Source organism: Pseudorasbora parva, chromosome 7 (genome assembly GCF_024679245.1).
Source record: "Pseudorasbora parva isolate DD20220531a chromosome 7, ASM2467924v1, whole genome shotgun sequence".
NCBI classification, from domain to species: domain Eukaryota; kingdom Metazoa; phylum Chordata; class Actinopteri; order Cypriniformes; family Gobionidae; genus Pseudorasbora; species Pseudorasbora parva.
This window is the reverse complement of record NC_090178.1, coordinates 9305680-9332484: the sequence shown is the minus strand read 5'-3', so window position 1 is coordinate 9332484 and position 26805 is coordinate 9305680. Positions and strand designations below refer to the sequence as shown.

General features: G+C 37.9%; 2 protein-coding genes across 31 annotated transcripts in view; both read right to left on the bottom strand.

Moving 5' to 3' along the window:
• rims2a (regulating synaptic membrane exocytosis 2a) overlaps positions 1-13051 on the bottom strand; it is a 307760-nt gene extending 294709 nt beyond the window's left edge. For 7 of the 30 annotated variants that reach the window (XM_067448028.1, XM_067448022.1, XM_067448025.1 and 4 more), the window contains exons 1-2: positions 12839-13050; positions 12258-12418 (exon numbers count right to left, since the gene is read on the bottom strand). In XM_067448028.1, the coding sequence (XP_067304129.1) occupies positions 12258-12403 (146 nt within the window). In that variant the 5' untranslated portion in view covers positions 12404-12418; positions 12839-13050. Of the gene's footprint in view, positions 1-12257; positions 12419-12838 lie in introns of all 30 variants that reach the window. The other 23 variants (XM_067448031.1, XM_067448020.1, XM_067448021.1 and 20 more) reach the window with 5 other exon arrangements.
• A 1621-nt stretch (positions 13052-14672) lies between these two features.
• dcaf13 (ddb1 and cul4 associated factor 13) lies at positions 14673-26742 on the bottom strand. Its single transcript, XM_067449544.1, has 11 exons — positions 26582-26742; positions 26309-26508; positions 25946-26053; positions 25750-25839; positions 25259-25414; positions 24821-24898; positions 23636-23718; positions 23386-23550; positions 20767-20902; positions 15633-15796; positions 14673-15295 (listed from the first exon to the last, which is right to left on the bottom strand). The coding sequence occupies exons 1-11, from the start codon at positions 26649-26651 to the stop codon at positions 15208-15210; spliced, it is 1338 nt and encodes a 445-aa protein (XP_067305645.1). The 5' UTR covers positions 26652-26742; the 3' UTR covers positions 14673-15207.
• Positions 26743-26805: the final 63 nt, after the last annotated feature.

Genomic DNA, 26805 nt, shown 5'->3' with positions numbered 1-26805 from the left:
CCTGGCATGTATACCACATCGTTTTGAGTCGGTTTCTGTGATCTCGTGTGGACGCAGATTTCTTGAAAGGAGGATTAAAAAAAAGATGGGATTGGGAAAGCTCTGGCTTTGTGTGGACAGGGCCTTAGTAAAGTGTAACTGTAGTAAACATTGACTACACAACTAGTTTACAACAGTTTTTAGTTTGTACTGCAACTTCTACAAGTAAAGATCATACTAATAGGTATACTAAGAATTTACTAGTCACATTTTTAGTTTATGAAAGTTCACTTTGACTCTGTCTTGGGTGTGCTGCAGTTTTAACATTCTCAGCAATGGTGTGGACTGACTGTATTTTTACAGTTGACTGAATTTGCACATGGTTTATCTGAAAGCATATAAAAAACACAACATAGACAAGTAAACAACATTAAAAAGTTGTTTTTTACCACAGGGGTCTTTAAATGTTGTCGGTATTATTTTATTTTGTTAACTATCACTTTAGGGAACCTGTCTGTAATCACTATGAGGTTTTACATTAACACAAACACTCCACATACCCATAAAGGTAAAGCAAACTGAGAAACATCAAGGCGGATTGCATTTGTGCCAGAACTCTTCTGAACGCTGCACAGTGATCAGCATGTTCTCTCTTTCTCCGTGTTTCCCAGCATGCCGGGTCAGCCTTATGCAATAGCAGGACAGAACTATACAACAGGAGTGTTGGGTTTCTCAGCGCTGTGACGTACCGCTCTGTGTACTATACTCATGCTGGGCGCTTCCGCTGCACCGGAAACTGGCTGAGTTCTGTTTTACTCATACACTGCATATCACAGCATGTTAGTTTGAGGTCATTTATTCTGCTTTACTGATGAGTCAACAAATGTACTGCACAACATACGCCATTTTCTGTATAGAGGAAACATGTCTTCTCACATGTTTAATTCAGTGGAAGCTGGTTTTGAATTTTTTTAAATCAGCTTTTGTTAAAAAAATAATAATTTGACAGTCCAATTATAAAAATAACAGTTTCAGGTTCATTTACTACATGGAAATGTAAAATCAGGTCAACCACATTGCATTGTGGGACATACAGTAGGTAATTTCAGTAGGATTTAGTTCTAATATACTAGCTATTTTTACATACTAGAGAATTTATAAATATTTTAAATTAGCTTTCATTTTTAAATTCAAATTTTAGCTTAAGTTTTAGTAATTTTGATAACGCAAACAAACAGAAGCTGATCGGCCATCATACACACACAACACAATGCACTTTTCGAAACTTAATTATGTAAATTTCTTGACATGCAATACCAAATTGCAGTGCAACAAGTTAAAATATATTCAATATGGTGGACAAGAAAGAGATTTCACTTACAATTCATTCTGTACTAAAACACGTTGCAAATATGCATCTAAAAACTGGCTATTTTATTAGGCTGGGATGAATTATTGATTTCTTTGTTTTAACCGAATCTCATTTTGATGAACCAAGACTTTAGTTAGATTTTAGTTTCCGCAAACAAAACTTCATTAAAAATTATTTGTAGCATGCTTGCCATTCAATATATTACAATAAGCTTTGTGATGTGAAGCTGTTTTGAAACAATCTGCATTGTGAATGTGCTATATAAATAAAGGTGATGATTTTCAAATTCTGTTCATTTTAATATGAAATGAATAAGTACATTTAGACATAAAATAGTTATTGCTAATAAATACCAAAAAATACAGTTTTGGTGCTTTAATGTTGCAGCTTAAGCAACGCAATTTACATTCGTCTGCAAATCAGTTAACATAGTTTCATGAATAGTTTACAGCATTAGTTATTTTTTGTACTATTATCAATATATATTGTATATATACATATATAATCATGCTGCTCCCATAAAGCAATAATGCAAATTTTGATTCACAAACTTGTGATCAGATCTTGGTTCAATTCGATATTGATCTATTTGTAGCTAAATATATATGTGTGTGCGTGTGTGCGTGTGTGTGTGTGTGTGTGTGTGTGTGTGTGTGTGTGTGTGTGTGTGTGTGATTTGCATGCAGCACATGTAGAACGTTCCAAATCAGTCACATTGGGGATTTCCTTTTAGAATGCCGTCTTAGAAGACAGATACCTACTGTATCTAGGCCATAAGGCAGCTCCCTAGGTTTTGGAATAGAGCTAAAAGACACACCCTTAACTTTTGGTTAACCAACACCCGGTGATTTTACAAACCAACCCATTAACGTCCCACATGCCAGCTAGCATGCTGATGGAAGACGCTAATGAGCAGGATGGAGCCATTTGGCGTGTTCTGCAGTGTGGATTGAGCCTCGCTGCGGCTCGTCCCCCCGGGGGCGACAAGATGTGTGTGGGGGGAGGGGGGTCTCACAGAGGTTCTTTACATGGTAGCAGGGGATGCCATGTGCACTACAATTCAGGTCACAGCGTTCCTCAACTTCTCACTATCAGAATCTACAGACGGATTTGAAGAGGAATTTCTGTGATTACTAACGGAAATGATTTCAGCCTATGAACAAATGCCAGTCTCAGCCTCAGACAGCACACCCACAGTCCAATTACTGACCGGTTGATGCATAAAACTGGCAAACACTAGAAGCAAATTTCAAATGAAATAAACAAATGAAGCAAATGAAATAAACTTTCATATATTTTAGATTCATTGCACACCAACTGAAATATTTCAGGTCTTTTATTGTTTTAATACTGATGATTTTTGCACACAGCTCATTAAAACCCAAAATTCCTGTCTCAAAAAATTAGCATATTTCATCCGACCAATAAAAGAAAAGTGTTTTTAATACAAAAAAGTCAACCTTCAAATAATTATGTTTAGTTGTGCACCCAATACTTGGTCGGGAATCCTTTTGCAGAAATGACTGCTTCAATGCGGCGTGGCATGGAGGCGATCAGCCTGTGGCACTGCTGAGGTGCTGGAGGCCCAGGATGCTTCGATAGCGGCCTTAAGCTCATCCAGAGTGTTGGGTCTTGAGTCTCTCAACTTTCTCTTCACAATATCCCACAGATTCTCTATGGGGTTCAGGTCAGGAGAGTTGGCAGGCCAATTGAGCACAGTAATACCATGGTCAGTAAACCATTTATCAGTGGTTTTGGCATTGTGAGCAGGTGCCAGGTCGTGCTGAAAAAACGAAATCTTCATCTCCATAAAGCTTTTCAGCAGATGGAAGCATTAAGTGCTCCAAAATCTCCTGATAGCGAGCTGTATTGACCCTGCCCTTGATAAAACACAGTGGACCAACACCAGCAGCTGACATGGCACCCCAGACCATCACTGACTGTGGGCACTTGACACTGGACTTCAGGCATTTTGGCATTTCCTTCTCCCCAGTCTTCCTCCAGACTCTGGCACCTTGATTTCCGAATGACATGCAAAATTTGCTTTCATCCGACAAAAAGTTCTTTAGACCACTGAGCAACAGTCCAGTGCTGCTTTCCTGTTGCCCAAAAGTGTCTTGACCTGGGGAATGCGGCTCCTGTAGCTCATTTCCTGCACACGCCTGTTCACGGTGGCTCTGGATGTTTCTACTCCAGACTCAGTCCACTACTTCCGCAGGTCCCCCAAGGTCTGGAATCGGTCCTTCTCCACAATCTTCCTCAGGTTCCGGTCACCTCTTCTCGTTGTGCAGCGTTTTTTGCCACACTTTTTCCTTCCCACAGACTTCCCACTGAGGTGCCTTGATACAGCACTCTGGGAACAGCCTACTCGTTCAGAAATTTCTTTCTGTGTCTTACCCTCTCGCTTGAGGGTGTCAATGATGGCCTTCTGGACAGCAGTCAGGTCGGCAGTCTTACCCATGATTGTGAGTAATGAACCAGGCTGGGAGTTTTTAAAAGCCTCAGGAATCTTTTGCAGGTGTTTAGAGTTAATTAGTTGATTCAGATGATTAGGGCCCGTATTTATCAAGCTTCTCAAAGTGCTATTTTAGTCTTAAGTGCTGAGAATTCATGACATTTACTCCTACTTTCAAACTTAAGTATAAAAGCAAGTTATCAAATTTCTTAAAGCTAAGAATCACTCTTACTCTCCCAGTTATTTAAGACAGCTCGAGAGGTCTCTCAAGTGGTTAGGAGTTGCCAGTAGGGGCTTGTGATGGCGCTATGGAGACAGAGACGTGCGCAAATCTTTCACTAGAGGGAGAATGTGTTCTAAATGTTTGACGACAAATAGTTAATCAAACAGTATCGTTTAGACAGAGCAGACATCATCTTTTTCAGCACTGGTTAATGTTGGGTTTTATAAAAAAAAAAATAAAAAAATAAAAAAAACACTGTTCGAGTAATTCAGCAAGCAGTAGCGATCGTTTCTCTCTCCTGCCATGTCGGTTTTCTTTTGGAATCCATGGTGGCTGATTATATGTATAAAAAAATCTAGGCTATATATAGGCAATTTAACAACAAACCAGTTTTAAAAAAAATAATTACATGGATGAAAACATTTTATCTTTCATTTAAAATGTGTATATTATAATGTATTCTCTTGAAAACTCTTTATTGTCAAATGTGTATTGAATATAAAATCCTCTTAGGAATTTCACCATTCAATGTGAATTTATCTTTATATTCTTAAATAAGGACATCTATTCAGTGATTGGTTCATGCCTATGACATCATCCAAAATTCCATTTGTGGCACAGCAAAGTGTCGTAAATCCACTCTAAGACTAGCACTTAAGATTTAGTCCTACACGTTACTTAAAGTATGATTGGGATGCTTGATAACTAACTTTTAAGCGCAGCTTTGAGCCAAGAATTTTTTTACTCTTAAGTCAATTCTTAGCAGTGTTCTTGTGAGTAATTCTAAGATGTTTGATAAATACGGGCCTAGGTTAATACCTAGTTTAGAGAACCTTTTCATGATATGCTATTTTTTTGAGACAGGAATTCATGAGCTGTATGCCAAAATCATCAGTATTAAAACAATAAAAGACCTGAAATATTTCAGTTGGTGTGCAGTGAATCTAAAATATATGAAAGTTTAATTTTTATCATTACATTATGGAAAATAATGAACTTTATCACAACATGCAAATTTTTTGAAAAGGACCTGTAATTGTTTTTAACTGTATTAAAGCAAAAAAATTCTAAGGCTGCACGATTAATCAAACCACATATGATTTGGCAAGGGCTGCAATTTTTTTTTTTTTGCGCAGCTTGTTAGTGAAGCATGGCTCTGGGATCAGCAGTAAATGGTGCTCCATCTGAAAGCTAGCGGGCACTCTTGGCCAGAAACTCTAAATATACCCCGCAGAAGTAGAATAACGCACGTCCAAGCGGCAACCTCCCGCAGTATCTCTTAAAGACAGATTTTTCATCGACTGGCCACTAGGGACAGGCTCCAGAAAGGAGCAGAGTATCACTTTACAGCAGGAAAAAAACATGTTTACAGCCTGGTACAAATTTTGGTTTTGGTCTTTACAGCTAATTCTGCCCTTCATGTCAACTGTGGGGGAAGTGATTTTTATTTAAAACTCAATAATTTACTTTATACAAAACCATAAAGTTCTGCATAATTAAGGGCGTGGCCACTTTAAGTGACAGGTGGATAGCTGTTTGTCTGCTGTCTGTTATTCATCACGTCACCTCAACTCTGCCCACGTCCTGCCTCTGCTCATTTTCTATTATCCGGGAGTGACGCATGATAACGTGCTGCTAATATGGCAACGGCCAGCTCGATCCTACTTTACGTTTCAGAACTGTTCTTCAGAATCCTTTGGGTGATAAGACACTAAAAAAAAGTGGACGTGTGTCTGTGACCTATAGTCCATGCACACGTCACTCCAGGAAATTTCTATAGGCAGATCTCTGTAGCTGAACAAAAACACAAGGTTAAAATGCTTTGATTGATTAAACATGACTAATAAACACCTGACTACAACAATATATGGTTTATCCTTCTTAAACTATCTTTATTTTAATGTTAATAAAGTTTATTAATACTTAATAAATAAATACTTAATACTTCAATGCTAATTGACGTAGCCTTTATCCCTGTATAAAATACTATGTTGTGTCCAATTAGCCAAATCTGGTTTAAAGGGGTGATGAAATGAGAAATCAACTTCCCCTTGAGCTTTTGATATATAAATAAGGTCATGGCCATATAAGATTATCCTGTGAATTCCAAAGCTGAAACCTTCCTTGTTAGTCAAAGACAAGCTTTTATAGACACCAGGCCCAGAAAACGATCATGTGCTTCATCCTGACGTCATCTAGTGGTCAAAACACTGTCTCTACAGAATCATAAGCACGTGTAATAAAGTAGCCACTCCCCCGACTCATCGGATCATGCTAGCCAGCAGCAATAAATACGTCGAAGAAGATAGCAAGATATTGTGGAAGAACAGTCCCTGCATAAGATTCCTTTGGAACATAATATTAGGAATGTTTGATACTACATTATTTTTAATGAAGTTCCAGCTGACGTGGGGAAGAACGTTTGTGTGTTCGCTTCATTTCACTACGGAATCGTTTGTAAACAAGTTGACTATCAGGGGCGGGGTTTGCAGACACAATGTTGTGCCTTCTTCTATATTGGTTCTGACAGGAATGGTGCAACAAACTTATGTGAGCAACATGTCTTTTTTATATGTAGGCTTATAGTAGTCCTGTGTGTGTGCGTGTGTGTGTGTGTGTGTGTGTGTGTACACGCTTATATTCACAGATTGTGTGGGTCATGTAATACAGAAATAATATTCCAATCAATCGTGGGTGGATGAGAAATAAATCATTGTGCTTGTTAAATAAAGACGTTTACGAGCCCGTTTTACAACGGTTACAAATCATCCCGGTTGCCGCTTTCAAAACAATCACTCCCTAATGTGAACTCAACTGAGAACATTTACATTTAATCATTTAGCAGACGCTTTTATCCAAAGCGACTTAACAAAAAAAGGGGAGAGCAATAGAAGCAACGAAACAATGGCCAACAACCTGTAAGAGCTGTAAGTGAAATAACACTGGAGTGGAGCTGAAGCTCATTAAATATGCAAATCTTATCCAATCCTAGCCGTGGGCGTTTACTTCCAAGTCTCCAGTGCGGCACGCCCATCAAAACCCAGCGTTTTGGAAAGAGCCTCAAAACCACTGTAGAAAATAGCCTATTACTTATTAGCTATGATGTTTTTGGATATAAAAACCACACAAACGTATTCCAGACAAGAATACTTTTTGTGTGCAAAAAACAAACAAAATCGACATGTCAGTGTTATTTCACTTTGGTCTAGTTTATTCTTGGTTTTGTGACTGTGTGTTCTGTGTGATCCCGCCCACTGCTAATTTACCCAATAGTATTTTGACTCTTGGCAAAAAACAGCGTATTGCAGCAGCCATGGAAGCCAGCAAACAAAGAGTCTCATTCTCTCAAAAAGAGAGTCTCACTCTACTCAACCTAAAAAGCCTCAGCGTTAATCTAAAATTCTCTGTGACCAGAGGCGTATTAAAACGCAGATACACTAGCTGACCAACTTACACTCACCTAAAGGATTATTAGGAACACCTGTTAAATTTCTCATTAATGCAATTATCTAATCAACCAATCACATGGCAGTTGCATCAATGCATTTAGGAGTGTGGTCCTGGTCAAGACAATCTCCTGAACTCCAAACTGAATGTCAGAATGGGAAAGAAAGATGATTTAAGCAATTTAGAGCATGGCATGGTTGTTGGTCCCAGACGAGCCGGTCTGAGTATTTCACAGTCTGCTCAATTACTGGGATTTTCATGCACAACCATTTCTAGGGTTTACAAAGAATGGTGAAAAGGGAAAAACATCCAGTATGCGGCAGTCCTGTGGGCTAAAATGCCTTGTTAATGCTAGAGGTCAGAGGAGAATGGGCCGACTGATTCAAGCTGATAGAAGAGCAACTTTGACTCAAATAACCACTCGTTACAACCGAGGTATGCAGCAAAGTATTTGTCATGCCCCAACACGAACAACCTTGAGGCGGATGAGCTACAACAGCAGAAGACCCCACCGGGTACCACTCATCTCCACTACAAATAGGAAAAAACAGGATACAATTTGCACAATTTCACCAAAATTGGACAGTTAAAGACTGGAAAAATGTTGCCTGTTCTGATGAGTCTCGATTTCTGTTGAGACATTCAGATGGTAAGGTCAGAATTTGGCGTAAACAGAATGAGAACATGGATCCATCATGCTTTGTTACCACTGTGCAGGCTGGTGGTGGTGGTGTAATGGTGTGGGGGATGTTTTCTTGGCACACTTTAGGCCACTTAGTGCCAATTTGTCATTGTTTAAATACCACTGCCTACCTGAGCATTGTTTCTGACCATGTCCATCCCTTTATGATCACCATATACTCATCCTCTGATGGCTACGTCCAGGAGGATAATGCACCATGTCACAAAGCTCAAATCATTTCAAATTGGTTTCTTGAACATGACAATGAGTTCACTGTACTAAAATGGCCCCCACAGTCACCAGATCTCAACCCAATAGAGCATCTTTGGGATGTGGTGGAACGGGAGCTTCGTGCCCTGGATGTGCATCCAACAAATCTCCATCAACTGCAAGATGCTATCCTATCAATATGGGCCAACATTTCTAAAGCTTTCAGCACCTTGTTGAATCAATGCCACGTAGAATTAAGACAGTTCTGAAGTTGAAAGGGGTCAAACACAGTATCAGTATGGTGTTCTAATAATCTTTTAGGTGAGTGTATAGTGTAAGGCTGGCCGCTTTCTACTGTCAATCATCCTCATTTCAAAAGTCTGGAGACAGTGAGAAAAAGACAGAAAGAATATACATAGGCAAATATAGATGATTGTGGGAAGTATTCACCAACTTGAGTGCACTTACTTTCACAGTGTGATACAGGCCTCGTTCTTACCCATAGGCCTCTGCGATCCCAGGGCAACCCCCTGGATAATAACACAACAAATCTGCAACAACTGCTCTCTCCATGCAATCTATCTCCAGTCAAATCTCTTCAACATCCTGTCTCTCATTCTTTCAGCCTCTTTCATACCCTATGAACACATCCCTTGGCACACTCTCACTTTCAGCTACTAAAACTCTCCCTTGCTCTCCATCTCTCTCTTTCTGGATTTGTTTCAATTTCTTTGTGGCTCATCCAGTGAGATGACAGGAAGTTGGCAAACACTTCTACAAAGGACTTTTTCCATCTCTTCATTCTCCCAGGATTCCCTTATCTGGCTTACAGCCACTGTTGTGTATTTGCGTTTATGCCTCTTTAAAAAAGGAACATCCCGTGGCCTGACCGCCATGGTTATGCTGAGATTTATGGTGCAACAACCAGAGTTAAAAATCTCATTTATGTCCAGTCAACCAGTTAACCTGCTTGTTCTCCATCACCACCTTTTACTAGACTAAGTCTAGTTCCAGAACCATCATGCTAAAAACTTTGTAACCAATGCAAAAAGAGTTTTTTTATTGAAATTGAGCAGCAGAAATTGCTCATTAAGAACGTCCACAAAATCAGAAACCACATCAACAACACCAAAAACTTTTCCCAGCCATCGTGGCAAGGAGGAAGTATGACGGATAAGCTATTGTTAATCCTAAAGACCAGAAGAACTAATGAAAAAGGTATAATGTGGTAAAGTCAAATCGTGTGCTATTACTGTCTGAGAGTAGCACCTTCTGCTCTGCAGAACCTTCAGAACCTTGCAGATCGTACCTGATCCAGCTAATCAAAGATTATCTGAGAACTACAGGTATGTGTGTTGGATCAGGGATCGTGGCCCTCGAGAAACGGAGTTTCATACCCCTGGTCTAGAAAAAAAAAAAACAATGCATATTATGATGATATGACCCCTTTAAATAACACAAACGAAGGCATGGCCTTGTGGACCAGCAATGAGAATGTGATCAGGCTTTGAGTCACATGACACGGGCAGCAGCTCTGCACATTCACTGTTCAGTATAAGTAACAGTCAGGGGCCAACAAGCCGCCGTGTTGTTGTGTAACTCTACACCGGCCGTTTGCACACTACTCTAGAAAAGATCAGAGGCCTCGTGACTGCATCCACACTGATACTACCCAACCATCACCCTCCCTTACATGACATCAGCACTCCGCATCTCTGTCGCTCTCTCGAAACTATGAATGGTGGATGTGTGTGTTTAAGAGGGAGGGATCAAGTGACTCACCTAAAACACACACACACACCAGCACCGAGGTGGCAGTCCGCTTTACGTCTGTGACTCATGTTTACTTCACTTATTGCACGGAATCGGCCCTATTTCCATGCTGCAGTGTTAATATTTACCTAATGATAGAAGCCTGTCTCCACGCCATAACAAAAAGAAATCCAGGGGCTAAAGATGCTACACGCTCGCTCATGTTTCCTGTTTGAATCATAGAGTTTGTGCATACATTCATTGCATAATGCTAGCAAATCACTAGCTGGGAGAAATCTGAGAAGTCCTGAGCCATAATAAGCCTTTGAAAACATTAGCTTGTTTTAAGAGGCGTTAAGAAATTGCAAATAGAAACAAAAATTTTCAACTATTCACAGACTTAAAGCTGATCAACTTTCCCCTGGTTTCACAGACAAGGCTTAAACCTAGTGTAACGCATTACAAGTAATTAATTGACATAATCAGGTTACTTTTTCAAGTAACTAGTAAAGTAAAATTACTTTTAAATTTACAACAAAATATTTAACAAAGTAAATATACTTACTTTAAAAAAAAATGTAATGGAAGTAACTTTATTTTACCAATTATTGACACAAATATACTTTAAATACTTAATCTCAATCTATTAAGCATTGACTTTGCTACCGACCTTCAATGATCCAATAAGCAAAACATGACTTTGATAAACATCACATTGAACTTTCCTGCATCTTATTCTTCTGTAATTCAGAATCGCACCACTGCGAGGTTTGTTTGAGCTGCACCCTTTACTGTACAGGTGTGAATTTGGATTTCCTTTAGCCTGAGGCTTATTTATTTCACTTATGGTGTGAAAATGCCTTTACATTAGCCAAAAATAAACTTTTTGTTATTAAAAACAAACAAGAAAGCCCAGCCCATGCAGCCCAGAGGAGAAAAGTAATGTAATGCATTAGCCTACTTTACATAAAAAGTAACTAAAGTCCAGCACTGGTCATACAAATCAAAAAATACTATTACAAATGCTTGACTCTCCTCTTTTTTGTTTCCTATTTATTTGAACTATTTAGTTTATATATGCATCATAAAATAATACAAAACCATATTGGCTTGCCTGCTGAAAGCCAAACATTCTATAAACATGAAACCAGACCTTTCTAAACATAAAACAAGAGACATGAAACAATACAATCCCAGAGCTAAGAATGAAGCAGTTTTGGTTGCACAGCAGGTTTTCAAACAGAACATTTTGAGAACAATAGTGGTTACTGGTTGTAAATCATGATTTTTATTCTATTGACACAACATTTTTAGTGAAAAGATGTACACATCTAATGTTACTCTGACAAAAGGTAGGAGAAGAAGATACAAAAGCCAATAATTTAATTTTGCAATGTTATTTATATATATATATATATATATATATATATATATATATATATATATATATATATATATATATATATATATGCTATATCTGTGAATGTTGTTACTAAACTATTACTCATGCAGTCTAAATGGGCCTTTATACATTATTATATTTATTTTAGTCCCTTACAAGGTCGTCAAAATATCCCTGGCATCAAGAAGTTTGAACCCCATGCTGTACTGAACCATTTCCTCACTTCCAGGAGCTAAACATCAGCAAATGTGAGCGAGAACACATTTCCGACAAAATCCAACCACTAAAGGAATATAATAGTATTTCACTATTGCAATTATAGTGTAAACAACTTTAAATGATCCATGTTTCACAACTGAGAACGGCATTCGATGGGTTTGTAAGTCAGTGGACAGCGCCGTCGTGCTGAAATCTCTGGCGCCGCAGCTTCAACGCTCGGGTCAAAACAACATTAGATATTCACATCGATTAAACCGCAATAGCGTGCTATTGTAGCCTACCATGAAGCTGTCATTATGAAGTGTACACTTGTATAAGGCAAAATGGCGCATAATACAATCCCAGAGCTGAGAATGAAGCAGAGGCCTGATCTCCACATGACTAATAAACACAAGTGTGATTCTGACTGAAAATTACCACCAAATTTGCTCTGTGTGTTAAATCAAACGAATATCGTTCATTCCTTCAGCTCGAGCTAGATTTCCCTCTCGCATATAGGATCCATAAAGCTCTTACTTCAACATGGACTGCTCCTTCTCCTCCTCTTTCTTCTGCCTGTCCATGACACCGAGGATGATCTTCCTCTCCTCCTCGGTGAGGTGGCTCAGGTCCGGCATCTCCGGCAGGACAGGCCCGCTGCGGAGCCCGGCTGGAGCAGACATCTTTACACGCCGATGCTGGAGAAGATCAATAACCAGACTTAATCCATGATGAATGCAAGGTCTGTTTGATCAATCATCATCATTTTGGTTGCTCAGGAATCAAAGCATTATAACCCGCCAAAGCAGCATCTCTGATGGCCGTTATGATGTTTTACAACACTATAAAAGAGGTTAAGTTATTATACAACTATTGAAATGATAACAATGCAAGCTCATGGACTAGATATAAGGTGGATTCTACAGCATTAGATCAATCAATGCAGGAATGGATAACCTACAGATGGTCCTTTTAAAATGACTATTGAAATGAACAATCCTGATTAATATCCTCCTCTTGCTCAATACAGAAATGAATAAAGCAACGATGCATTGTGAATAAAATAGCCAATCTCAGATGTTATTCCAGATCTGTGAGGATGTGAAAGCGCCTCTTGCCTTTTATTTGGCCATCATCCTGTTCAATCCTGTCTAGCCCATCGCTGTCATCGTCCTGGAAAAGTTCTTTTGCATCTCATAATAAATGTTTTTTTCCCTTTGGTGTCCCTCTGCTCCGGTGCCTCGCTTTCCTCCAGGTTTGGTAATTCTTGAAGATATCTTAAATACACAAAAATGGATGCAGCGACAGAGGATCCCAATTGGAAGAGTGTGGGCGGAGCAAAGCCGCCCGGCAAGGAGGAGAATCCACCAATCGTGCTATGGCGAAGGCTTCCGTGTTAATATTCATGAGGCGGCGTTCGCTTTTGGAATTAAACGACTCGACGTCAGCACGGACTATTTGATTTTTTTTTTTTTTAAATTCGCCATTGGAACGGATGCACTAAACGTCAGCGTTACATAGCCTAATTAATATTCAGGATCCAAGCCTTTTTCTAATTCAATGCTAGGAAAACAGGCAGGCTATTTGTAGATTATCAAGTTTCCCATGATAAATAATGAACACTACAACTTTCCCTGGGATTTAATAAACCTTCTAGAATACCCTTGAATATAGAGTGAAAAAAAAACAAATAAAGCGTTTCATTTCCCATGTAGGCCTACAAACTGCCATGTGTAAAATGCATTAAAATGAAATCCACCAAAATATGTTTATCCAGATAAATCCTTTCCCAGCATTTTGTTATTCGGGAAACAAAACAACACCATTGGAAGATAAGGACTCATCGTCCGCATGACCCAATGAATATTGAAGTATCGAGACTTGACCACTGGAAGGTCATGACGACACAACGTCAGTATGACATAATGAATATTCATGCAACCTTTGCCATAGTAGGACTCGCAATTTCATTGACAGCCAGTCGAAAATCATAGTGAAAAAACGGACTGGAATCTTCATTCGAGCAGGATTAGCCATGAGTTCTAAAAAATAACCTCAGAGGTGCTCCTTGCAATATGTGCAATAAATTCGCATATTATTGTTGTATACTTGTAAGCTGTAACCTACTACAAGTATAGACTAATAATGTGGGAATTTATTACAACATTCATTTATTAATACTACGTCCTTTTAAGAGCTGATAATGCTTAATTACATTTTTAGCAAAAAAATATACTACTTCAATTTAGAGGCAAATAAAACACCAATTCCTTTCATCTTAATATTTATGTTTTAATTATTAAATTAAAAATTAAATATAAATGTTATTAATTAAATATTAATGAGGTGATTCCTGATTCCAAATGAGATGATACATGTTTTACTACAGCAAAATTTAGCATGGCCATCAATATCATATCAAAATTTACTAGATTAATTATTGAATGTTTAGATCATTAGTCAACATTTAAACATAAACATTTTGATTTAAAAAAAAAAAGTGTCTGATGAAGAACCACTTGGCTCGAAACATCACCTGTGGTGATACCACAAAATAAATATTTTTTCTATTTTTGGAGATTTATTTATTTTTTGTGGTTGATCATAATTTAACTTTTTTGCACATGAATCTTTGTGAAGCATAAAATTGATACATCAGGTATGGATTTGTTCAACATTTTATAATGTTAATGAGTTATAACCCATTACCCAGTTCATCATTCAGACTGTATATTATTCCATAGCCTCTATTTCTCAGATCCTTTGGCTTGCACTGACTGTAAAGGTTTTTAAATGACAGTAGATTGAGATAATAGGATTATAGACTAAAAAGGTGAAGAGTATCCTATATCTCATTAGAGCATTAAGTGTTTTAGCCCAGGATGAGAAAAACAGCACTGGTTTACATTGGCAAACAATTGTACATGACACAAACACCATAAAACATCAGGATTGCATTTAAAGGCATTATGTAAACTTGTGCGAACTGAACTGACACACAAGTGATTCTTAACAATACTCACCAATCTTACCTTAGCAACTACTGAAGTACACCATCAGATTTCTGCTTCTTTCAAAGGCATTTCAAATCAATAAGAACACCAAGAAGGTAACTTTGCTCCAAGGTAAATTTATGTTCATTAATATACATACTGATAATAGTAGAACGTGATGTAAACACATTTAAAACAGTCCTGTTCTCATTTACACCAATGCAAACTGAAAAAATGAATATTCACAGATGAAGACATTTTATTGTTCATATTCAACCAATTATAAAGAGCAATTCTAGTATGATTTCCATGCTCAGGGTGCCCATGTAAAATTCTTAAGAAATATACAGCAGTATGCTGAAAGTTCTTTTACATACCAAAAAAAAGTTTTAGTATGGAAGTAAAAGAGTGGAAAAAGAATGGAATATTCTGGATCATGTCCATGTGTGAAGAACAGAAACCCCTCCATCTACAGCACCTCTTGAATTCGTCTCTTACTCCACAACAGCCACCACATGTTTCGCCTTTTCTGTCGGCTGAGGAACAGATCCTGGCTTGCTGTGTTTGAGGACATTTTGTTCCCTAAAAACAAACACACAGAAGCAAAAGACAATCAGAATGCTGATCGAACTTAAACATAAGCTAATTTCTTTTCGCTGACAGTACTATGGAGAGAAACGGCAAAATATTTAAGTTGAAGTGTTATTTTTTTCTATGTTTTTCCAAACAAGCGACAGTGAATATGTTGAATTTGTTATGCAATGTATTGCAAATGAGTTTACGGTTGCTGCAAATGACAAAATGTTTGTTTTTGAGTGAATTATACCTTTAACTCGGTTCTCTCAAAACCTGGATCAATGATTGTTCAAGATAATCATCAGCACTGAAAATGTCTTAACATTTGGTGAAGGAAACTTACTTCCTGCGCCGGGCTTCTTTCATTTCCCGCTGCTCTCTCTTCTGTTTCAGGACGTCTCTGGGTAGGTGGCGGTGACGGGCGATGCGTCTCACCTGTGGGTGGTGCTGAAATTTCTCTATCAGCTTCTTGCTGTAGTTTGCGGCAGCTTTTTCTCGGGCGGAGAGCTGTGAACAATGAGACTTGTGTCAATGGTCAAGCCTAGCGTCTTTGTGTATTAAAGGGTTAGTTCACCCAAAAATGAAATTGATGTTATTAACGACTACCCTATTTTAGTCGCAGAGCATATGCAGTCAATGCCCACTTTACTGTCCATGTCCAGAAAGGGAATAAAAACATCATCAGATTAGTCCATATGAGACATCAGTTGGTTGATTAGAATCTCTTGAAGCATCGAAAATACATTTGGGTCCAAAAATATCAAAAACTATGAATTTATTCAACATTGTCCTCTCTTCCGTGCTGCTCCAAAAAGATTCAAACGGTTAATGAATCAGTGAATCGATCAATGCTTCGGGTCGCCAATGTCACGTGATTTCAGCAGTTTGGCGGTTTGACGTGATCCGAACTGCTGAAATCACGTGACATTGGCGACCCGAATCATTGATCGATTCACACCGTTTGAATCTTTTTGGAGGAACGCGGAAGAGAAGACAATGCTGAATAAAATCATAGTTTTTTATATTTTTGATGCTTCAAGAGATTCTAATCAACCAACTGATGTCACATATGGACTACTCTGATGATGTTTTCATTCCCTTTCTGGACATGGACAGTAAAGTGGGCATTGACTGCATATGCTCTGGGACTTAAATATAAAATATCTTAAACTGTGTTCCGATGATGAACGGCGTTCTTACAGGTGTGGAACGACATTAGGGTGAGTCATTAATGACATCAATTTCATTTTTGGGTGAACTAAGCCTTTAATGTATACATTTCTTAGGAATACACTTCATTAACAACTTTAAAGGGTAATTTTGCCCAAAAATGTAAATACTGTTATGAATTACTCACCCTCATGTTGTTCCAAACCTGTAAGAGTTTTCTGTCTCTCCATTGACAACTACACAACTACCATTTTGACCCTTCAAAGCGTTAATAAAGATACGTAAAACAAATCCATATGAATTGAGCGGGTTAGTCCAAATTTTCTGAAGAGACTCAATCGTTTTATATAATTAACAGATTTAATTTAGCAAGAACAAACCTAATTTGCTCTTGCAGAAGCTCAAACATGATGCATACCAAGAATGAACCTCATTAGTTCTTGCTGAAGCTCAAACGTGATGCCTAACATGAGAACGAACGTCATTGGTTCTTGCTGAAGCTCAAACGTGATCCGTAACATGAGAAATAACCTCATTGGTTCTTGCTGAAGCTCAAACGTGATGCGTAACATGAGAAAGAACCTCATTGGTTCTTGCTGAAGCTCAAACGTGATGCGTAACATGAGAACGAACTTCATTGGTTCTTGCTGAAGCTCAAACGTGATGCGTAACATGAGAACGAACCTCATTGGTTCTTGCACGTCAAGTGAACATGCTTAAGCCTCCGTTTACCACAACTGATGTGCGAGTTGATGAATGTTTATATGTTAATAAAAGCCTAAAATAAATATGTTCATCATATAACGCAATCGAGTCTCTTCAGAAAATTTGGTTCAGTTCATATGGATTAGTTTTACGATCTCTCTATGAAGTGTTAAAGAGTTGCGTAGATGTCAATGGAGGGACAAAAAGCATTCAGATTTCATCATAAAGATCTTCATTTGTGTTGCGAAGATGAATGCAAGTATTATGGGTTTGGAACGACATGAGGGCAAGTAATGATGACAGAATTTCCTTTTTGGGTGAACTATCCCAATAGTAGTGGCAGCAGAAACATGCAACATCTTGAAAAGGCTTTTTTATTTGGTAATCAACATAACGCAGCACATTTTTCAGTAGAAGAAATGAACTGAAGCGCTCATCTATCTCTCTATCATAAAATTTCCATGGCTCGCGGGCTTTGGCGCGTCTCACTCCACACCCCTCCGAGGGCTTTTATTCTAATTAAAAGCAATGATTTTCTCAAATTCAATTTGTTTAGGGCAATCTAATAGCTGCTGATGCCATCAGAGCACTCGGGGGGGAAATCTGAAGGCCTGTTAACTCTTATTTACGAACTTCTTGACAGTGCTCACATGAGAGGGAAAAAACAAACATGACTCTGCTGTTTCCATGGAGACATCCCATAATGGAGCTATTGTGTTTGCAGTCGTAAAAACCAAGAAGGTAATTTGCATTTAAGCCATCAGGTCCCTCAGGAATTTCTATGAGAATATTTTGATTCATTAGTAAAATAACATTACTTGAAGAGACAGACATTAATTACACCCATTCAAACATGTGAAATTTAAATAAGTTGTTTCTAAAATTGCTAACAAGTTGCAACCCAAGGACTGAACACTTATCCAACAACTTTTAATGCAATGCAGTGTTATCGCTACCTAAACACTATTAAAAACATTTTTGTTCATTAAAATATTTTTTTTTAAATAGACAATTATTTCAGTTTGTTGAAGTTTAAAGGTGCACTATGTAACTTTTCCGTCCGCTAATGATCTTCTATTCAAAACAAAGGTGTAGCTTGATGACACCAAGTTTGAGTGCAGAATCTTTAGACATGTGGTATTTTCCTCGCAGTCGGTGGAAAATATTCGGGATAGGACTCTGGCAGTTATCATGTTCATGGATGCGGTTATTAACGTGAATGTAGTGTGAAGCAGAGCAGGACTGAGCGTTGTGGAGCTGAGCACGGCTGCCGGAGAGATTGTTACACAACACACGGCTCGCAAGCAGCGGGACTTCTATTGTGAAGGGACACAGTCGCCGGTGCCATTTCCATTTTTCCGGTCATGAGTATAAGGTAGTGCAGCTCTGTTTATCATATCAGATACATTTAAGTGTCTAAAATGATGTTATGATGTTACTCTGTGTGTTCACTCAGCAGCTGCTGTGACACGTGTTTCTTTGTGACACAAAGAAAACCGAGGGTAACGCGGATCTGATGCCACTGACAGGCGACTCCCTCAGACATCCCGGTTCCTTGGTTAAAATAGCAATTTTCTCACGATTTACAAATAGTTGGAAACATTTGGGATTGTAAGACTTCACCTGAACAAAATATACATCATTGGCCTGGTTGTTTTTGGATATTTTACTGCACAAATCCTAAAAAGTGCACCTTAAAGTACTAAATTTACTAACCGAAATAAAACTAAACTAGAAAAAAAAAGACTAACTCAAGAAAAAAAACGAATAGAAAATATAAACGATAATCCAATTACTAAAAATTATAATAGTGTATAAATATTACTAAAATAATCTGATTTTTTTCACATTATAATAAGAATTTAGAGCTAAACAAGTAATTAACTGTTATGTTAAGCCACACTAGAAAAATTCCAATGATCCTGAAAATGTGCTTCACTATTTTATATAAATTGCATAAATTATATAAAATGCAACACTTGTTTTTCCCCCATTTCCATGAGCTGAACTCAAAGATCTAAGACTTTCTATGTACACAAAAGGCCTATTTCTCTCAAAGATCGTTCACAAATCTGTCTAAATCTGTGTTAGTGAGCACTTCTCCTTTGCCGAAATAATCCATCCACCTCACAGTTGTGGCTCATCAAGATGCTGATTAGACAGCATGATTATTGCACAGGTGTGCCTTAGACTGGCCACAATAAAAGGCCACTCTCATAAAAATATATAATTAAACGTATGTATTTGGCAGACACTTATCCTAAGTGACTTATGCTGCATTCAAGGTATACATTTTATCCTACATTTTATCAGTTAATGCATTCCCTGGGAATCAAACCCATGACCTCGGCATAGCTGGAGCTATACTCTACCGTTTCAGCTACATGAATGCTTAATTAATTAAAAATGAAAAGCAATTCAGCAGAAGCTTTCATATAAAATATATAACATTACAAGTGGATTTAAGAGATTAAATAAAAGGCAGTAAAACATGGCCCCTTTAATTGAAACAACAGGCATAAGTGTGCAAAAATATGATGCTGTGAATGTAAAAAGCCACTTATAGAGGGTCTACCTCACGTACAGTGAATTTATATTAATATAGTAAAACAGGCACTCGATCAGATGGCAAAGAGAAACAAAAACAAACTAAACCCAGCTCCAAAGAGCTTCTTCCAGACAGCAGAGTCTTGATTCAGCATCTGTTCCTTTAATTAAATACTCTCATGTGTCTGATAGTTTAATGTCTTCATTATTTTTCCTGCATTAAGTGATTGGCTGATTCAAACTGCTGATAACTGCATTGAGTGTCTGATCTCTTTAAGTGAAACGCATCATGATAAATCTCTCTCTTAAAGTCCGGTGGGAGCCAAAAACTTGCCAACGCTGGACTGCATGAGGGAATCAGATGAACTAGAGCTGATAGGAGATGATGGGGAGAAGAAACTATGTTCACCTGGAGCAAAACCAACCTCTGCCTCAGCAGATCAAAAGCCTTGCTTCCAAGCTAAGGTTATTTAAAGGGATTTGATTTTGACCACATTTCTAACAATTATTTCCTCCCTGACTTGAATTGGAGCTCCTTAACACAGTGTCTTATTTTAAAGCAACTTTCAAGATCAGATACCATTAAAAGGTTAAAAAAAATGTTTCAGTCAAACAGCCTAGCACTAATCTATAGTATTTTTTTGACAGAGAGGAAGTGTTAAATGTCTCAATCAAACCAACATCTATGAACATGTGCGGATTTCCTTGTAAGCAGACTTCACTTTATGAAATAGGTGTAGGCACTTTGGGGCACTCTATTACAAGAGTTGCTTTGACAAGAGACATAAAACTCTAGAGCTTTTTCCTGGCCAGGTTTCAGACCGTGGCAACACTGCCATAGAAGTGCTTAATGAAAGTGATTTGTGGGTGTAATTCATTTTAAGTGCTTTGTGGGGTGACCACAGGGCCAAATGTGGCCCATATGAACCACCTGAGTGCATTTGCAACAAGTTAACACACTCACAAAGCTCTACAATCAAGGATGGAACCTGAAGTCAGCGAGTTAAAACTCATTTTGGATGGGTAATGCATATAAAATGGGATCAGGCACTCACCAATCCGAGTTTCTCTGAGGCGTTGGCCTTCCACAGCCGAATGTTCATTTCGTCAGAACCACTCATGATGTATTTGTTGTCAGCCGACCACCTCACACTGATGACATGCTGCATACGTTTGGTGTGGTACACCTCCCTGAGGATTGTGGGAAATTACACAATGCCAGAATATACAATAATAATAATAATAATAAATAAATTATAATATATATACATATATATTTTTTTTTTAATCGTTTGACAGCCCATATTTTATTTATTTATATATATATATATATATATATATATATATATATATATATATATATATATATATATATATATATATATATATATAAGGGCTGTCAAGCGATTTAAAGAAAATCAAATTAATTACAAATGATTCACACATCAAATTTGGCTAAAAATTACTCCCAAAAGATAATTTAAAGTAGCCTAGAAATCTAGATGGACCCTAGTGGCAGCAAATGTATTTTGCAGCCAGGGTTGTCTAGCAACTCTCCATTGGCTTGCAAGCTGGAAAAAACAAACTCTAGCCAATCACATCGTGTATAGACTCGGTGGGTGGGCTTAACATAATGATGGCAAATTTGTGAATTCCACATGAAATCCCTGCTACTTCCCTGCTAACAAAGAACGGCACTTAAGTCATTCTTAAAAAAGGAAGATGCGTTCTGAGTTTTGCAAACCTATCAACTAGCGCAGCTGATGGGAAAACGTATGGGACTCCGCCACAATCCGCTTGTGATTGTTGTCTCACCACTGATAGCACTCTGGCTGTTTATAGCACACTAGCGCTATCCTACTGCGTGCAGAGGGAGTTTGAAAGACAACCGTTTATCCTGCCCTCAGATTGAGCCCTGCCAATGGCCTGTTCCCAGACACAACATCTTGATATGGCTCTGGCTTATTTCAAGTCATTATTGTACAAAAAAACTAAAATAGACATTTATAAAAGTAGATTCAGAAAGATATATTTTTGGCTGACCTATACCTTTATTGTTTGTTTTTATTAATATGGACATATTCAATTATTTTTGGATGAAATAATACAGTCAATAAGTAACAAAAACTGCCATTTGGTGGCGGTAAATGTCTAAGGGAGTAAGTAATTCGGTCTATTCATTCAAATGGCTAATTAATTCAGGACATGAGTGAAGTAAATGGCAATATATCCATAAAGACAACACAATATTAAAGGTGCACCATGTAACTATTCTGTTCGCTTTTAAAGAAATCAATTTCTAAACACTTGATGAGCAAACAGCAAGTTGGGAACTACAGCCATTTCCTCCAGACTTGCTGACATCAGCAGCTCCGATATTTACATAAACCCCTCCTCCGAGAATATTAAATAAGGGGGGCGTGGCCATTTTTTATTGCTGTGGAGAATAGTAGGCTGCAGTGCGCTAGGCTGTTAGCGAATCACAACACAGCTGGGCTAGCTAACCAATCTGAGCCAATTGCGTATTCTTGAGGGACTGGCTTCATAAAACCAGGAAACTATCAGACCGTTTTTACAAGCAGAGAGTACAATAAAGTTAAAATGTATGAAAAATAATGCAATTTTTTAAAAACGAAGGATGAACATGTTATAGTGCACCCCACAAACACAGTCAGCCTTTGAAAGAATGTGTTTTACTACACCTTTAAAATAGCAATTTTCTCACAATTAACAAATTGTTGGAAACATTTGGGATATTGTAAATACTCAATTGAACAAAATATATGACACTGGCCTGGTGGTTTTTGTGTATTTTACAGCAAATATGTTGCATAGTGCACCTTTAACTTATTTATTTTATTAAACTGGTGTATAAGATCAGTATCGTATTTGCACTCATCGTGCTATTCTGGACTGAGATTTTTTTTTAAAATAAATTCACACTAGCAGTTTAGTTTCAAACGGGGCACGGTTTATTCTTTTTTTGGGGTGGCGCAAACACCAGTAAATAGACAAGCACAACTTTAGTAAATCACCTTGCATGATTTATTTAAATACCCTCACTCCATAAATGCTGCGCCTGAAAGGGAACTCCTACAAATACATATGCAATAAGGTCAGCTGCAAAAATATATATATTTTTTTTAATGACAAAAGTGGGTTTGCGTTGGCACAAGCTGTTAGAAAATCTGGCCCATATTTTTTTGCTCACCAGCCACTGGGGCTAGTGGTTTTCCAAATTTACTAGCCACTCAGCATTTTCACTGGTCACAATTTTGACATCAACACCATAAGAGAAAACTGACATATATATTTTAAATATCATCTCATAGTTGATGAGCATTAGATATTTCAGTAAGAAATTTTTGCAGTGTTGTTGTTGAAAAGCTCAATTTTGTTCAACTACAAAATACAAAACTATGTCATTTTGCATCATAAGCAAATGTATATTGATTTAAGGATGTTCAGATATTTTACGGGGAAATAAAAACACGCATTGGATTTTTTTTTGCCACTTGAATTTAAGACTTTCTGCTGTGATTTAGGAATTTTTAAGGCGATAATTTGAGGAACACTGAAGAATCTGTGACTATATTTTGACATGAAAGTAAATACTACTAGATCACTTTCTCCAGACATTAAAGATCTCCTTGGCCTTTCCACACCACACTCACCTACTGTGGCCTTTCTCTTTCTGAAAGATGCGGACAGTTTTGTCAAAGCTTGCTGATACAAACTCCCTTCCTGTAGGTGAAAAGTCCACATCCAGCACAGCCGATACATGATCCATGTGCACAGTCACAGGATTATCCAGATGCCTTATGTCATAAGTATAAAGGCTGTGGAAGAAACAGAAAAAGGTGACATGATTTATTTACTCTGACTGAATTTTTCATGTAAAGGTTTACGCTAAAATGAACTCACTTGTAATCTTCATTGGCACATGTAAAATAATACGCTTCCATTGGGTTCCAGCAAAGTGTGTTACTTCTCAATTGCATGATAACCTGAAACAGTGGAATTTCATTGCAGTCAAATGAAACTATTCAGACACGCGGGTAAAAAAAGTAAAGGCCATTACAAACCGCAAGCTTGAGTGGCACGCGAGCAGCGCATATTTTCAGCATCCATGTTAATAAATGAGTGCATTAACAATGGGAACAGGAGCGCTGCGTGAGCATCAAACATGAGCGTCACGTGAGCAACAGTGAAACGGGAATTTCGGTGCAGATTCTATATTTGCTGCGTTGCTCACACTCAATTAAAATGAAAGCACATTTTTTAAGGACAAAATAAATATGATTTTTCACATAAAGTGCTCAATGCACAGAATAAGCATGTCTAGTGTGTTTTAACAAGAACTGGAGTATGTCAGAAAAGAAAATGAAAAAGAAAATCTTTATAGAACACTTACTCATTTAAACTTGTTTTTAATTATTCTGTTTGGGTGAAAGTATGGTGTATTATAAAAAACTAAATGTAAACTAGCCAGAAATTATGATATATAAACTTTCTTTTAGTTTATCATGTAATACACAGAGCGGTATATAGGCTCTAGCACTACCCAAATCAACCCAGAGTTTGCGTGGTTCTTTTCCTGCTGAGTTTGCGGCCTTTTAAACAGATGACAAAAACACACTGTTTACCCCATTCATGTGCAGCAATGGATGACACGAGGCTGAACATGGAGGTTGAGAAACACAAAATGCTTTATGATCCTAAAAATAAATGCTATAAGGATATATATTTCAAGGTATAAGCCGGGGTTGCTTCTATTTCTGCAGATGGCAAGTCATCAAATTTATTTTTAACTATAATCCATTTCATTGGACTTTAGGACAACTTTAGGAAAGTTGACTACTAAATATTTTTTTCTGGCATCTCCTCAAAACATATCATCATTCACCACATATAACAATGTATTGAGTATTTTATGAAGCTCTGAATAGCTTTGGAGTCGCTGCTGTGACGCTGTACAAATGCTTCCAGTGTGAATACTCTCGCAAGTTTGCAGCTGCAGTGACGATGTCGTTCTGCTGATGCGAAGCTCAAGCTTGTGGTGTGAAATGGCCCTAAAAGCTGCGGTTGAAAACGAAAAATATTGCAGACCTTTCTGAGTGGTGCAGATTCTCTGGTGTCATACAAGACGATACTTCTGTCTGATGCACAGCTGGCAAGAAGTTCGGTCTGCAAAGGACAACAGGACAATTTACTAGTGACAAAACTATAAGTTAAAGAAGTGACATTTAGTGTTTAAACTACTCAATTACTTCCTTAACCCCCACTTGGATAGATTCTTGGGATTAAGGGAATCGACATTGGTTCATAAAAATGAGAATCGATTAAAGAAATCAATATTTTGTACCCAAAATACTCTGGACCTAGTAAAAAAATAAAAGCTCCCTATTTTGCCTCATATAACAGAGAGCTTGAGATTATAGTGGTACTCATCAACCCCATGGTGGTCACCACCATTGTAAAGCTGCTTTGAAACAGTACATTATGAATTTCCACAGATTTAAACTGAAATTTGAATTTGTTGATCACCTCCACAGGGTTATAGCGTACGCAGTTGAAGCTGTCCACACCCCAGCTGAAGGAGCGGATGGGACTGCTTCTCTGCTCATCCCAGATATCCACAGTCTGCCCGCAGGTTGCAAACGTGCCCTCCCTATGATGGTGGTCAATGCCAGTGAACACCGCCTGCGAAACACATCAGGCATGTTAGTAGCTGAAAACATGAGCTGGCCACCTAAAGTAAAGAACTCTAAAAGAATGAGCATATGAAAAAGTATGACTAAAACAATTTTATTTAGTGGAAAACATTGAGAGAAATCATATCTTAACTATCTACTGATAATATCTTGTATACATTATATAAGCCTTTCTGCATAGTAACATACACATAATTAGGGATGCAAATATAAAGTATTATCGGTATCAGCAAAAAAAAATTATCGGTGCATCTATTATTATTTTTTTAAATAAATTATAGTCATACACTTATAGCCCATGAGATATGCAAGCTGAAACTGTACCTTCCCCAGTATTGTGTTTATCGGTTCCTCCCGAACTCCATATCCTGGTGCTTCCATGTTCCACTGTTTGATGGTCTTGTCATCTCCTACCTATTTCACAGAATAACATAACTACACATTCATTTACTAACTGGATTGTCGTCATCTATATTAATTCCTCAACAGGAAGAATATGGAGCCTGCAGGGTTAAAATACCGTGAAAAAGGAGGTGCCACAAAAGCGGGAGCACATTCCTCGTACAAATCCTTCATGAGCCTGGACTGTCCTCAAACACTCCCGCTTAGGAAGGTTCCACACTTTCACCTATCAGAAAAGAATCATAAATCCACACTGATTCATTCATCCTGAATCTAAACGGTCATTTGCACACTTTTGATTTACTGGGCAAAGTAACTGCAAAATGTAAGCTCATTTACGTGCTCCTGGTCTTGTTGTTTACTGTATTATTGAATGTTGGGCTGTTCTTGTATGGTAAATGGAAACATCTTGATAGAACATGCTCAATAAAAGAGCTCCAGAAAGAGTCTTAATACTTAAATACCCAGGTAAAAGCCTTACCTCCCCATCACATGCACCAGACAGGACTGTTGAAAGGCTTTTGGCGTGTTTGACGATGCAGCTGATGCCATCTCTGTGCCCATCTAGTGAAGCCACAAAAGGTTTGGCAAACACCCTCTCAAGTTTAGTGGCATTCAGTGCTCTGGTATATTCCCTGGGCACCTCAAAAGGATGCAGAGTCGGGTCATAGTTCCTAGGCACTAGATAGGGAATACTACAGTTAGTTGACTTCCTAATACGCCAGCTTCATATAATTACTTCATGTTTACATACCTTTCTGTATATCTCTGGTTGTCTCGCGAACATAATCGTCCGGGTTTCTACAAAGCACTTTAACTTTCATCCCACCGGATTATAAAATTAAACACCCAAAATCTTGATCAAATCGCGTTCAGAGAAAAGTAGGACCATGTGTTTGTATGACGTAGCGCGCATTAATGTGACGCATTAAACATCCGGGTACTGCGAAAATAGAAAGATACTTTTTTTTAAAGTAC